At 44.2% G+C, this 14,567-nt stretch overlaps 1 protein-coding gene, 1 long non-coding RNA gene and 1 pseudogene across 2 annotated transcripts in view; 1 reads left to right on the forward strand and 2 right to left on the reverse strand.

The window, feature by feature from the left end:
- Positions 1–4,487, reverse strand: part of DPY19L3 (dpy-19-like 3 (C. elegans)) — a 75,668-nt gene extending 71,181 nt beyond the window's left edge. The window contains exons 1-2 of the mRNA XM_008572745.1: positions 4,405–4,487; positions 2,446–2,588 (exon numbers count right to left, since the gene is read on the reverse strand). Of these exons, the coding sequence (XP_008570967.1) occupies positions 2,446–2,548 (103 nt within the window). The 5' untranslated portion in view covers positions 2,549–2,588; positions 4,405–4,487. The remainder of the gene's footprint in view (positions 1–2,445; positions 2,589–4,404) is intronic.
- Positions 4,488–4,664: 177 nt separating this feature from the next.
- Positions 4,665–5,852, forward strand: LOC103590505. Its single transcript, XR_550475.1, has 2 exons — positions 4,665–4,857; positions 5,626–5,852. It is a non-coding gene; the product is annotated as an uncharacterized LOC103590505 (long non-coding RNA).
- A 469-nt stretch (positions 5,853–6,321) lies between these two features.
- LOC103590506 lies at positions 6,322–9,484 on the reverse strand (annotated as a pseudogene).
- Between the last annotated feature and the right edge of the window lie 5,083 nt (positions 9,485–14,567).

Consider the following 14,567-nt stretch of genomic DNA (forward strand, 5'->3'; position numbering starts at 1 on the left):
TCGCAACCCTCAGTGTTGCGACCGCACCTCGCTCAGCCAGTGAGCGGGAACCGGTCTGTATGTGGGATCTGAACCCTCGGCGGGAGCGCCACCGCGCTCCCAAGCGGCGCACTGTAGCAGTGCGCCACCAGGCCGGCCCTAAACTATGAAGTTTTTTAAAAAGGGGAGTAAATAGGTTATCTGTCTAGGATGTAAAAAATCTTTTAAATGATCTACTTAGAATTTGTAGTTTATTCATTGAAAGCTACCAAAAAACCTGAACACCAAGGAACAGGGAGTACAGGTCAGTCACCAAAAAAAAAAAAATCTTTGGGCTGGTTAGGTCAGTTGGTTAGAATGCCGCCTTGTAACACCAATGTAAAGGGTCTGGATTCCTGTACTGACAAGCTGCCAAAATATAAAAAAATAAATAAATAAAATTAAAAAAATTTAAAAACTACAGGAAATACAATCCCTCATAACTCAAGTTAAAGGACATATAAACTAGGAAAAGTATTTGTAACACATATAAGAAAGCTAAATATCCTTAATATAAGATGTATACTCTCAGGATAATAAAAAGAAAAAGATAAATATTCCAGTAGGAAACAGATGAGGGACATGAATGGGCAATGCATAAAAGAAAAAATGGCCAAACACATGACAGAACAAAAAATGTTCAAATTCATTATGTTAAAGAAATGCAAATCTAAACAATGAGCTATACTTTAAGAAAAATCTCGGCCAATTTGATAGCTTAAAAATGCTAATACTCTGTTTTGGTAAGGGTATAAAAACAGCCATCTTCAAACACTACTGTTAGAAGAAAAACTGGTACCTCTCTGGAATGCAACACTGCAATAGGCAATAAAAGCTACCAAAATGAACATAACATTTGACAAGTAATTCCAAACCTAAGCAAGGAAATAATTGAAGTTTTAAACAAACATTTGGCCACAGGGACATTTATCACAGTTCTGTTTGTATCAGTAAAAGGTTAGAAAACTATCTTCATATTCAACAAGGAATTAGCTAAATTACACTACAGATGCACAATGGAATCTATAAACTAAAAATATTTTCAAAATATATTGACTGACATGATATGTTTACAACATAATAAGAGAAAAATGGCAAGTTACAAAACAGCACGTAGATCCCAATTTTGTAAAACCACATATGAATGCTTAAGGGTATACTGTGCAGATCTAGGCAGCAGGACAAGGTGTCTTGTCATCTGTGATAGTCTCAGGATAGTGGGTTTGTGGGAGTATTTCTTCCTTTTTTTACTTTTCTTCAGTTTTCAGGGTTTTTTTCTAACATGAATAAATACTGCTTTGGTAAAATGAACAATCCCGAAGATTATTTACTTTTTTTCTAATGTTACATTTTAATTTAAACAAACAAACTTAAATTTGCATTGTATCGGGTCTTCAGAAACTGCTCCGTTTCTAATAGCTAATAGCTGAGCTGGGTGGCATGATCTCTCAATACAGACTATTTTTATGTTATTAAACTATTTCCCTGAATTACTTTACTACCTCTGGCTAGTAAGAATTACCATGCCTGCAAATAATGTAAATTCTGTCAGGTAACCAAAATGGCTGATAGGCATGAAATTTTTCACGCTTACTTTTAAAATCCTGACAATGTTTAGTAATGAAAGCAACTCAGGAGGCAAGAAGTTGGTAATGGGGCCGGCCCGGTGGCGCACTGGAGAGTGCGCCGCCTGAAAGTGCGGTGGCGCTCCCTCCGAGGGTTCGGATCCCATGTGGAGACCGGTTCCCGCTCACTGGTTGAGTGCGGTGTGGGCGCAACACAGAGGGTTGCAATCCCGTTGCCGGTCCCTGGTGTGGGCACGACACCGAGGGTTGCGATCCCGTTTCCGGTCAGTAAAAAAGACGGGAGAAAAAAAAAAAAAAAAAAGAAGGGGGTAATGAAGGACACCTGATGTATTTGCTTAGCAAGTCTTCAGCATTATATAAACAATTTACCAAGTTCTGATCACTTCTTTCCTACCTCTCCGAAAAGCAAAAGAGAACATTTTGGGAATTTAATTGAAAATAAAGAATAAAAAAATTTTGATTCATCTTTCAATACTTTAGCAACATTAGAAACATATCTAAGGTAAGGTTACCTAGTGTCAATAAAATACATAAACTAGAAAAACTAGAAATAGACAAAAGCTGAACAGCATTACTTTAGAGAGCCAAAAGGATCAGATTGGCATAACCATAAGCTAATCAACAGGCAACTGACACACAAGGCGTTCTGACCAAAGCTCTTTCATCTCTTATCTAATTTTAACTGTAAAATCAATATAATCAAGTTGTAATCAGAGTATCAGGGTAGTAGACAAGTTTCCTCAACTGTTAGCTCTTTCCAAATTTTTACCCTACTAGAGTGATATTTTAATATGCAGAACTAAAAGCAATCCAAAATGCTGTTTTAGTTTAAATCACCTACCAGATGGCAACTTATCTCCCAACTTCACATTTTCTCCCTGTGCTGGAAAATCCTCAGAAACTTCTGTGGTTTTTATTTCTTTTCTTTGCCGGATGGACATCATGATGTCAAAGACTTACATTCATTGTTCTTCCAAACCACTCCTACAAACACAGAAATAAACAGCCTACTTATTTGCCAGCACCCTCTCTCCTCAACACACCCTGTGTTCATCTGTGCCTAAGTGACTTGTGTCATTTTCGATTGTTTAGCATGCCCCTGCCCCCCATTTTCCCCTCCAAACCGTAATGAGCCTTCAAAGCTACACTCAAGACACAACACAAACATTTATTTAACTCAACCATATCTATGAAGCACCTGTTCTATAGCAGCACTGCCAGGAGTTGGGAATACAGGTGAGCAACAGACAAGCCTCTGCTCTTCTAACAGAGGAAGTCTTCTTTCTTTAGATGCTCTAGTCTCTGCTGATCTTGTCCCTCCCAGAGCCATAGCAGTTACCATACAATTTGTGATGTAACCATACAGTTTTATATTATTTTCTACAGTTCCAAAGGCAGTAGTAGGTCTTCTGAACCTCCCACAGAACTGACCACGTGGGAGGTAGTCAACAGTAAATTTGTTGGCAGCCAGATTTTGAAGAACCGAAATACTGTTTTGTTTCAGGTACCTGAATTTTAATACCAGTATGCTTCAAAACAACTCCTACTGTAAGCTTTAGGAATATGTCTCAGTGGTGATGACAACGGGGAGTGCCAATCAGGGCAGCTGCTATCCCAGGGAGCGACAGTGGGAGTAACCGCAAGGAGCAGGAGCCTGGTTTGGAAGCAGCAAGTGGGAGGCGGAGGAGTGGCGGCAGTGAGTAAGCTGGATCCAGTTCCCTAGAACATCTTGCTTCTCTCCTCTGGATAATGAACAGCGTTTCACTAATTATTTATTAAATATGACCAGTAGCCTGACATGATTGTTTCGACAGTTTATTAATTTCTAAAGGTAAACAACTTGCTCTATAGAACAGAACAAATCAACCAATATTATACAACTCATTTATTCATTCGCACAAAAAGATATGAGAAGGAAAACAGACTTTTAAGTGCTGAGCCTTCAAGCGCTGGAAACGGAGAAAAAGCTGGAGCAGTGAGGGAGAAAAGGAGTGTCAGCAAAGTCGTACAGACAGAAGCGGGCCTATCTCCCAAAGGACCTAACATTAGAGTTATGCCCTCTCTAAAGGGCAGAAAAGTTTTAAAAAGCCCACAATTCATACATTCTAACGTGTGAAGACAAAGTCAATCCGTATTTAAGTGCCAATTATGTATCCGGCACTGCCATAGTCCCACGAACCACGAAACAAAAGTTTCTTCATCAAATGAAAAGGAACGCTACCTTAAATGATTGAAAAGTCCCCAAAGCAATTCTGTATCAGTTAAGAACGACGAGTGTAGCACTGCGCATCCCCGGGGCGCGGCAGGGCACCGGGTCCGCTGACCAGCGCACCACACCCCACACAGCACCCGGCGTCGCCGTCGCATAGTTACCCGAGGAGACGGCGGCAGCAGCACAAGTTCAGGTTCTTGCGCCAGCTTACCCGGGGCAGCGAGTGGCCGCGGAGAACCGAGCCAAGCCCTCCCTCCGCCCGCTCAACCAACTGCGGGGAAGTCGCTCCGCAAACTTCCTCCTTCCTGAGCTCCAGCCCCTGACCCCGCATTTTCGGCGGACATTCGCGCACTCCGACTCCTCCGGGACACCCCGAGTACCGCGGCCGCGTCTCCCAGACGGCGCCACGCGGCGCGGCGAGACGGGCGTCCCGAGGAACTTCCGAACGCAGTGGCGGATTCCGCGAGACGCCCCTGAGCACGGAGTAGCAGGAGCCCACCCGCCCCTTGAGACCCTCGGGGCTCGCTGCTCAAGCGTGGCGCCCGCGTGTCCCCTGCGCCGCCCGCGGCCCGACGCGGAGCCACAGACCTGCGGCCTCAGCCGTCCTCACGCGCGGTTCCGGGAGGGGAAGAAAGCCGGCCCGGCGAGGCGGCACGGAGGACCGCGGGGGCGGGGTCGCACGACAGTCCAAAGCACGCTGCGGGTAAGGGAACGGCCACGCAACGGCGGAGCTTTGTGCGACACCCTGGAAATGAGGGGCTGGGGATTGTCCGCGGCCCTGGCGAAGGGGCGCGCCGGGAGGCCGGGACGCCGCGACGCCGCGGCCGCACTCATAGGTCCCAGGAGCCGTCCGTCAACCCTAGTCCCGCCCCGTCTCGTGCGGCGCCGGCCGGAAGGAAGCAGTACGCTTCCGCTCGCAGGGTCGGTCCAGCCTCTCAGCCGCTCCCGGGACCCGTGACAGAATCGCCAACGGCAACAGAATTGGGCGAGGCGCGGAGCCTGCTTAGCCTACGCACGGGTCACCCCGGGACAGAGCGAGAGGTACGGCTCGGGGGAGGAGGGGCCCGGTTGTCCCGAAGAAGGGTCGCCCCAGGTCAGGTCGGACGGTCGGGAGCAGCGGCCCTAGGGCGGCCCTGGGGCCATGGAGTGGGCTGTTCTTTTGAAAACTCTTACTTCCTGCGGGTCCTTTCTATGCCCCTGTGCTGTGCTGGTGGATGCGAAGGGTTCGGTAAGGGAGGGTATACGTACAGAAGTAGTCAGGACACTCGGACGTGTCCCAGCTTCCCGCGTTGCACGGCCTGGCACGCCCCTTTCCCGGGTTTTGGCACCCGCTCCCATCCCCCAATTGCCACTGATCTATGCTTGGAAATCATCTACTGACTGCCAGTGAGAGTACCCGCAGAGATACCTTCGCGTCCCCAAAGACTCCCCTTTGGTGTTGGTGCCCCGGGCACTGTTAGTTTTTTCTTTGAGAATCTGCTCCTCTGTGTTCTCACTCTCATATGTTATTCCGTCTCCAAACTAGATTGTAAGCCTTTTTTGAGGGCAGGTACTGTGCTGTACACCCGGATGTCTGTCTTAATTACACCGCGAAGAACAGCAGATAAAATCTTTCACTTGTCAGCATATATTCAAACTGCATGTTAATTGATTTTTTTTTTTTTTTTTTTTTTGCAGGGCAGGTACTGTGCTGTACACCCGGATGTCTGTCTTAATTACACCGCGAAGAACAGCAGATAAAATCTTTCACTTGTCAGCATATATTCAAACTGCATGTTAATTGATTTTTTTTTTTTTTTTTTTTGCAAGGAATGACCCTCTGGGCTTATGAAAAGGTGGCTCATCGTTCTAATTCCAACACGAAATTACTTCATCCAGGAAACCTTTTATAATCACTCCGACTGGATGTTTTTCTTCTCCTTTGTGTGTCTGTTGCTATTAATAACAAACACACATTCTGTGCAGTGGACTGAGGTATCTGGTAGGTGGCTTTAATAAAAATTTTAGCTGTTTTTTCAAATGGCATTTGTCATGTGTTATCGTGGCTATGGTGTCTTCTTTCATGTGGACTTGAGGGCAGGGACTGTATATAATCTTTCTCGCGTTAAGATGCCTTACATAAGATGCATTTGCATGCTCAATGAATATGTATGTAAATTGATTCCTCCTTAAGTATAATTTCCCAATTATCGAGTAGCATTTCTTCTTTAAATTGTCTCACTCGGGGCAAAAATGTGACCTTTGTGCAGCTGCTTGTTTTAATATTATGAAGTGGTTTTACTAAGCAAGGTGAAGCTTTGAGATTTTTTTAAAAAGAGATATTAAATGCTTTTATTTTCAATATTAAAAATATTGTTTCTTAATATCTTTAATGTTAAAACAGTGCTAATTTTAACAGAATGACAGAAAAAGAACCCAAGGTACAATCTACAGGGAAACCCATCCTGACCCCTCCCCCAACATCTGACTGGGCTCCAGTTGTGGGTGCCCAGCAGAGCTCCCAGTCGCACACACTCACACATGTGTGTGCAGGGAAAGGGGTTAGCTGGCCCAGGAGCAAGTACCAAAATAGATTTAGAAGTAACTATCCAGCCCAGGTGTTAGAAAAGTACTTTCTGCAAAGGAAAGGGGAAGGACAAAGTGGAGTGGAAGGTGGTACGGGCCAACCAGCCCCACCTGTCATCTTCAGACTCTTTGGTCCAAGTGCTGTGCCCACACCCCTGGGGCCGGCACTACTCCAGGCCCAGGGTTGGCTTGGACAGGATGGCAGGTCCCGCTGGAGCCCACAGGTTAGCTAGCAGGTGTGGGTCTATGTTAAGGTGCCAGACAGGAGCCAGGGATCTAGGACCCCAGCTGTGAGCAGGACAAGCAGTGGTTCTGGCCTTCCTCATATGATCAGGATAGCAGGCCTCATCTGCCAGGTTCCTCAGATTCTCAGATTCATTGGAAGAGCCCAGAAAATCCTTCACGTCCTCCACCGTGATTCCTGGTGTCCAGAGTGGCATCAGCATTGGTGGTCAAGTCGATGGACATGGGCAAGAGTGTGGCCTCAGGCAGCTCTGGGATGTCAGTTCCCTTGCTGTGGGCAGGATCCGGGCTTTTGTAGTGGCTCTATGGGGCCAGAATGATGCTTTGGTCCCATTAGCCTGGCTCGGCTTGGGCGACTCTCAGACCCTGTAGCTGGCCCAGTGGCATCACAGGGCCAGCTGATGTCCAGAGAACAGAGCGGCTCTGTGGTGTTCTGGGCACTTAGGAGAAGTGTTCAAATTTTGACAGGGAACTCAGATACAATCCCTGGATGTGGTGTGTGATGTCACGAGGTGATGCTGTTGATGTCCTCGTGGATACAGGAGTAGTTCACCTGGGACGACTGCAGGCCAGGCACTGAGAAGATGCGGACCTTGCCCAGGTTAGTGAGGTGGGTCAGGCAGGTCTCAGTATAGTCCTCACAGGACACACTGCCAAACGTGGCCAGTGCCAACTTGCACACGCGACAGCCCTTGTGGGTTAGCTTGAACTTGGTCTTGGCACTCACCTTGGGCAGCATGAACACCTTGAACTGCTCAGATGCAATGGGCACAGCATGACCTCCCTGCATGTCAGGTGCCTGTGCCAGATCCCACGAGGCCTCCTAGGGCTCAGGCAGCGGCTGGCTGTGCCTGTCTGGCATGGCAATGGTCACCACAGGCACCTGGTACATCAGCTGCACCTCTTCTCCCAGCACAGCCTCCACCTGCCGCTGGGGCTGCTTCTTGCCACCTGCTGCTGCTGTTGGCACCTCCAGCACATAGGCATACACAGAGACCTAGTTGGTGCCTATGCACATTGTGGGCCTGTGGTGGGCCGCATCTCAAAGGAACATGTCAGGGAAGTAGAGGCAGCACACGATGCCTGAATTGTTGGCAGAGCAGGGCTCGATGCAGTGCTGCATGGGCATCTCTACATTATGGGGATGGGTCTGCTCCGCTAGCTGTGCGTTGGCCTCCTGTAACATGCTGTTGGCCTTAGCAGCCGCTTCTTGCCAGAGATGCGGCTCTTGTGGATGCTCCAGAAAGACTGGTACAGTAACTTTTTGAGTGACTTCAATTGGGAGAGTGGCCCCACCATGGTCAGGGAGTCACTGGGGTGAAGGGTGCACCTGACCAGCACAGGTCTCTTGAGCTGGTAGTCGAAGAGGCCAAAGCCATAACTGGTGCCAAAGGCCACAGGGCTCCACTTGGTGTGGAATGTGAAGGCAGTGATGGTGGCTGGTGGCAGGCACTGCATTATCACACAGGTCTGGAAGCCAGCAGGCCAAGGCAGTGGCCCCATGCCTGGGGTTAGCCGCTCGTGGCCCTTCTACATGAAGCCCTCATGGTCCTGGAGGAAGTCCATGCCGGTCATGCTGATCACCTGCTCTGCTGATATGTCACTAAGCTCCAGCACCAGCCTAGGCCTGCAGTGCTGTGTATTTGCAGAGGGCAACCTTCTGCATGCTGAGCCAGGGATCTTTGCTGTAGGGGTCGAAGCAGCCCACCTTGTGGAAGGGTGGTCAGTCATCCTTGGCAGCCTGGGCTAGGCTGTCGGTGTGCTCACAGTCTGTCTGGAAGAGGCCAGCCATGCTTAGCTTATAGAGTGGCCACAGTGCACACCCAAGGCATTCCAGAACTACATGGTGCTGTCCTCATGGCCCAAGCAGCAGCAGCCCTTGCTGTGATGGCTCCTGTGCCAGGTTCTGGCCTCTGGTGATGGGCCAGCTTGAGGTTCTGGAGACAGGCTGGGGTTCTGCTGCTTGCTGGCACTCACAATGTGGGCCCACAGTTTGGCAGGGACGTTGGCAACGTGGACCGAGCAGGTGATAGCAGATGAGTGTGGCAGGGCCAGGTATGCGCCTGGCCAGCCAGAAGTCTGCAGGTCGAGCACCACCAGCTCCTCTTCTAGCAGCATAGCCAGGGCCGGAGGGTCATTAAAGTCATCCATGGGCTGCAGGCTGTGCACTGTGAAGAAGATGACGCGGGAGGTGAAGACCAGCAGCATCACCAGTGTCTTGGCTCACAGTATACACACAGTGGCAGTCGCCATAGCTGGTGTGGGGCATGCCACTGCCGAAGATGATAAAGTGGTCCCCGGATTCACAGTTCCACCACAGAATCTTGTTGATGGCCTTGCAGTTTGTGAAGAAGGCCATGTAGCAGCAATTGGCCTCTGGCCAACAACCAGCACCGCCTTGCCAGCCATGGGAATGAGCCAGCTTGGAAGTAGATCCACCAGCTGCAGGTCAGTCTTCAGGTGATGTCCTAAGATATACTTCCAGAATTGCCTGTCTATGCCACTCCCTTATGTCTGACACACAGACACTAGGAGGATAATAAATATTTATTGTTTTAAGCCACTAAATTTTGGAGTCATTTTGTTATCCAGTGATAGATAACCAATATGAAATAATAATTCCCCATATAGATGGCATTATTTATTCCCATCTAATTGGATGTTTAGGCTGTTTCAGATTTTATGCTATTAAAGCAATGCTATGTGAATGTACCTTATATTTATGTAATTCTTTAGGATATATTTCTAGAAATAGAATTGCTAGAACTCATATTCTAAATTGCAGTAAATGTTAGCATATGACATTCCAAAAAGGTTAAAAATTCTATTATTTTACACTTCCAACAATGTATATTACAGTGCTTATTTCTCCAGGCCCTTGCCGACAATGGATATTTTTAATTTTTGCCAATCTTATGTGACAAATATCATTATTTTATACGTATTTATTAGTGAGATGGAGACAAATAGATCAGGGGTTTATTGGCCGTTTGTATTTCTTTTTCTATGATTTGTCCTTTTGTGTTGTTTGGCCAGTTTATCTATTTAATCTTAATATGAAGGGATTATTTATAGATTATGAGTATTAATTAACATTTTGTCATATATGTTGCAGATACTCGCATGGTGATCTGGTATGGTGTCTTTTGCTATACAGAGAATTTCCATTTTTATATTGTCAAATCTGTTTCCTTTATAGCATCTGGGTTTTTAAAATTATGCTTAGAAAAAACTTCCTGGTCTCAAGATTGTAAATTTTTTTATACTTTCTTCTAGTATTTTAAAATATTCTATCTTTTTAATATGGGGGTGAGAGAGATCTGACACAATTTTTTTTTTCAAATTAGAGAGTCAATTATTTCACTATCATCCTTACCATACTAATTTGCATTACATGCACCACATACTCAGTTCCTAAATGTATATGGCCTATTTATAAACTAACTTATTATATTTAAATGATGAAAAAAAGAAATGGTCTTGCAACAGTTCTACATGTTTAAAATTACTGTTTCTTTGTAGAATGCTTTGCTACTTGGGAGAGCAATTGGTCCTTCATTATACTTCTGTTAAACACATATCTTAGCAATTTTTGAATATTTATTTGCTCAGATAAACTTTATAATCATTTACCAAGTTCCAAAAAAAGGATCCATGGAGATTTTTAATAGAATTGTATAAGATATATAGAAATGTTTGGGAGAAATGAGATCTTTACCATACTGAGTATTCCCTTACAGGAACATGTATTCAGTTTGGCCCACTACATATATTTTTCCAGCAGTACTTTCATCCAATTTATATTTCTCCATGTTGTCCACAAGGGTTGACTTTTCAAGTGTCTTGATAAAAGTCAGAACAGTAGTCTCCAAACTTTTATCAGACAAAAACTTTTGTCTTTTCTCTCTCTCTCGGTGTATGTATAAATATATATGTAACTAAAGTAACTACAAATGGAAATCTTAATTATTTTATGCCTGCACCCCATTGGATTGTTTTATACACTCCATGTGTATGGCTCCTGTCTGACCACAGAGATAGGGTGTGTCTATGGCACTCTTTTGAGACTGGCAGGGCTCACTTGGTTCTTTGGTGACCTACACTGAATCCTAGGGATCAGCTTTCTCAGTGCTCATGGATCATTCTAGAGTTGCATAGGAATTGACATTACACTGGATACCTCCTTACCTCCTTTAAAATATTTGTCAATAAATGGCTCCTTCCCTGTGATGGTCTTCAAAAAGGCATTATGAAATATTCTTAGTACTTTTTCTCTTCCTTTGATCAACTTTGTATTAACTAGATTTGTAGTGGTTTAAAATAGTGAAATTTATAGGCACACAATTATCCAAGGATTCTATTAAATAAAGTTAAAGTTAGCAAAGTAAACATGATTTATTTTGTTTCATTTTCTTCCTTAACACCTGCTACTCCTTACCTCTACTTATCCGTACTTTCTTCATTTCCATGGTTACCACCTACACCTTTTTCATTTTCATGGTTAGAATAACTTTTGCAGTTGATTATTTTTGAATGAGGACATGAACAGTCAAGCTATTCAATTAAAGCAGATGATGTTTTATCACATGAGCTTTTTGCCAAATGTGATGATTCCTAGATGTTAGCTGTTCTAGTCCAAGAATCAGTAGCCTTGGCTGGTCCTTCCGATTTGTTTCCTTGGACTGCTCCAGTGTCATTCCCTGCAAATCAGGCACATACGCAGGTGTCTAAAAATCCCAGAAGCAGATTTTCACTATCAACAGATGGCAAGGTGCATTGTCAGGCTTGTATTTTTTGGTTTTTCTGTAGAAGGAAGTAGGACTTTCAGTCAGAAATGGATGTTTCTTTTTTTTTTTCCTTTTTGTCTTTTTTCGTGACCGGCAACGGATTGCAACCCTCAGTGTCGTGCCCTTATCGGACCAGGACCGGCAACGGGATCGCAACCCTCGGTGTTGCACCCGCACCTTGCTCAGCCAGTGAGAGCGGCCGGTCTGTATGTGGGATCCGAACCCTCGGCGGGAGCGCCACCACGCTCCCAAGTGGCACACTGTAGCAGTGCGCCACCGGGCCGGCCCCAGAAATGGATGTTTCTAACACTCTCTAATTCAGACATTTTATCATGCCTTGAATTATGGCTAATCTAGTGCTGGGCTGGATTTTCAGTAACACTTATCAAATGTTCTCCTTTCAAACCTTCCTGAATTCAACCATGGATAGTGATGAGCTACTGGTTTGTGTTAAGGACTCCTTACACATAAGAACAATTCACAGGTTTGATTGCAACTGTAGGCCTGAATGCTGCTAGGACACAGACTATCCCAATGGCTGTGTGGGAGCTGTACTGGGTGGCTTCTGAATTTTAAATAAGGGCTCACCACATGATGGAGGTAACAAATTCACCTCCTCTTAAGGTTTTTAATCACAACCTCTTGATGACCTTTTTGAATTTTCAGTCAAGATAGTAGGAAATGAAGTTTGAAGTATCTTTCTCTTCTCACAACTATTCGTCAACCAGTTCACTTATTTGAGAGCATGTATTCTCAATGTTGATATCCCCTGCTTGTGGGAAGAAAATTGTTCTTGGAGATTGAAAAAAACTTACTCTTTTTATGTATAAAGCACAGATTTACATACTGTGCCTAAACAGATATAAAGTACATCAATCTATGGTATTATGATTTCATGGTGGGGGAGGGGGGGAAATGTTGATTAGGAAAAAATGTCTAAAAAGGATCCTTAGGGGGTGATAATGAAAAAAAGGTTGAAACACTGATATAGACTAGGTTTTAGTGGTTGGGCCGTGGCAGAATCCTGGCAGTATACTTTTCCCTTTAATGGATTTCTCCATACACAGATGTGGGGAGGGAGGGGCAAACAAAATGATAGCTGAGGATTCAGTATAGAGTAAGATACAGATTGGGCTGCTGAAACAGTACCTCAGAAAACAGTGGCTTAAAGAAGACATTTCTTTTTTTTTTTTTTTTTCTTTTTTTCTTTTTTTAGTGGCTGGCTGGTACAGGGATTGAATCCTGGACTTTGGTGTTATCAGTACCATGCTGTAACCAGCTGGGCTAACCAGCCAGCCAAGACATTTATTCCTTTGTCATGTAAGAAGTCCAGTTCTATGGGACCCATGGTCCTTCTAACCAGGATGTCACACTTTAAAGAAAAAAAAATTTTTTTTGTGGTAAAATACACCTATATTTTATCATCTTAATTTTTTTTAAGTGTATAATTCAGTGGTACTAAATGTATTCATAATGTTGCACAACTATCACTACTATCCATCTCCATAACACTTTTTATCTTGTAAGAACTGAAACTCTGCACCCATTAAACAATAACTCCCCATTCCCTTCAGCCCCTGGCAACCAATATTCTACTTTCTGTCTCTCTGAATTTTACTAAAGTACCTCATATAAATGGAATCATGTCTTTTTGTGATTGGTTTATTTTACTTGGCATAATGTCCTCAAGGTTCATCCATGTTGTAGCATACTGCAGAATTTCTTAACTTTTTAAGGCTTAATGATATCCCATTACATGTACATACCGCATTTTGCTTATCCATTCATCTGTTGATAGACACATGGGTTGCTTCCCCATTTTAGCTATTGTGAATAATGCTTCTATGAACACGGGTATACAAATATTTCTTTGAGACCCTGCTGTATTAATCCATTTCTGTTGCTCATAATAAAATACCTGGAATAGGTAATTTATAAGAAAACAAAATTTATTGCTTACAGTTTTGGAGGCTGGGAAGTCCAAAGTCCAGGTAATACTTATGGTGAGGGCCTTCTTTGGTGGTTACTTTGGCAAAGCAGGGTCTCACATGGTGAGAATGGTGGAGCAGAGACAGAGACTAACCTCCTCATTCACTCTCTTTAAAGCCACCAGAAACACTCCCATTATTCCAAGAATGGATCAATCCGTTCATGAGGGTACAGTCCTCACAATCCAATCACCTCTCCAAGGCCCCACCTTTCAACTACCACAATAGGATTTCCCACCCTCTTAACACTGTCACAGTGGGGACCAAGCCTCCAACATATTAATACATTACACTTTGGGGAGATGCAATTCAATGTATAATACCTGCTTTCACTTCTTTTGGGTATATACCTAGAAGTGGAATTGCTGGATTACATGGTAATTTTATTTTTAACTTTTTGAGGAGCTGCCATACTATTTTCTATAGCAGCTGTACAATTTTACATTCCCACAGTGTACAAGTGTTCCAGTTTCTCCACATCCTTGCCAACATTTGTTATTTTTAGTTATTTTTTTGATAGTAGCCATCCTCATGGGTGTGAGGTGGTATCAGATTGTAGCTCTAGATTCCCCTAATGATTGGTGATTTTAGCCTCTTTTAATGGGCTTACTGGCCACTTGTATATCTTCTTTGGAGAAATGTCTATTCAAACCATTTGCCCATTTTTGAATTCTTTTGTTGTTGAGTTTTAGGAGTTCTGTATCACACTTGTTCTTGTAGTCAGTGTCAGCTTATCACCACATTCACCTAAGAGCCAGCAGAAAAGAGAAAGAAGGGAAGGGAATGGAGTTGCCCTTAATTTTAGGGGCACAACCCAGAAATTCGTATATCACTATTCATATCCTATTAGCCATAATTTTGTCACATGGCCTCACACAGCTACAAGAAAGGCTGGGAAATACAGTCTAGCTGGGCATCTATGTGCCCAGCTAAAAATTCTACCTCCATGGAAAGGAAGAATGGATGTTGGGGAACAGCTGGCAGTGTCTGCCACAACTCATCTGAAGAATACCTTGTTTTGAAGGTTAAGGTTGAATGTATATTTTTCATGCACACTATTAGTCTTGTTTCTTTTTTTTTTTTTTTTTTTTTTTTTTTTTTTTGTGTTTTGTCTTTTTTCGTGACTGGCAATGGATCGCAACCCTCAGTGTCGCACCTGTACCGGACC

The sequence above is a fragment of the Galeopterus variegatus genome, unplaced genomic scaffold (genome assembly GCF_000696425.1).
Source record: "Galeopterus variegatus unplaced genomic scaffold, G_variegatus-3.0.2 Scaffold829, whole genome shotgun sequence".
Classification (NCBI taxonomy): Eukaryota; Metazoa; Chordata; class Mammalia; order Dermoptera; family Cynocephalidae; genus Galeopterus; species Galeopterus variegatus.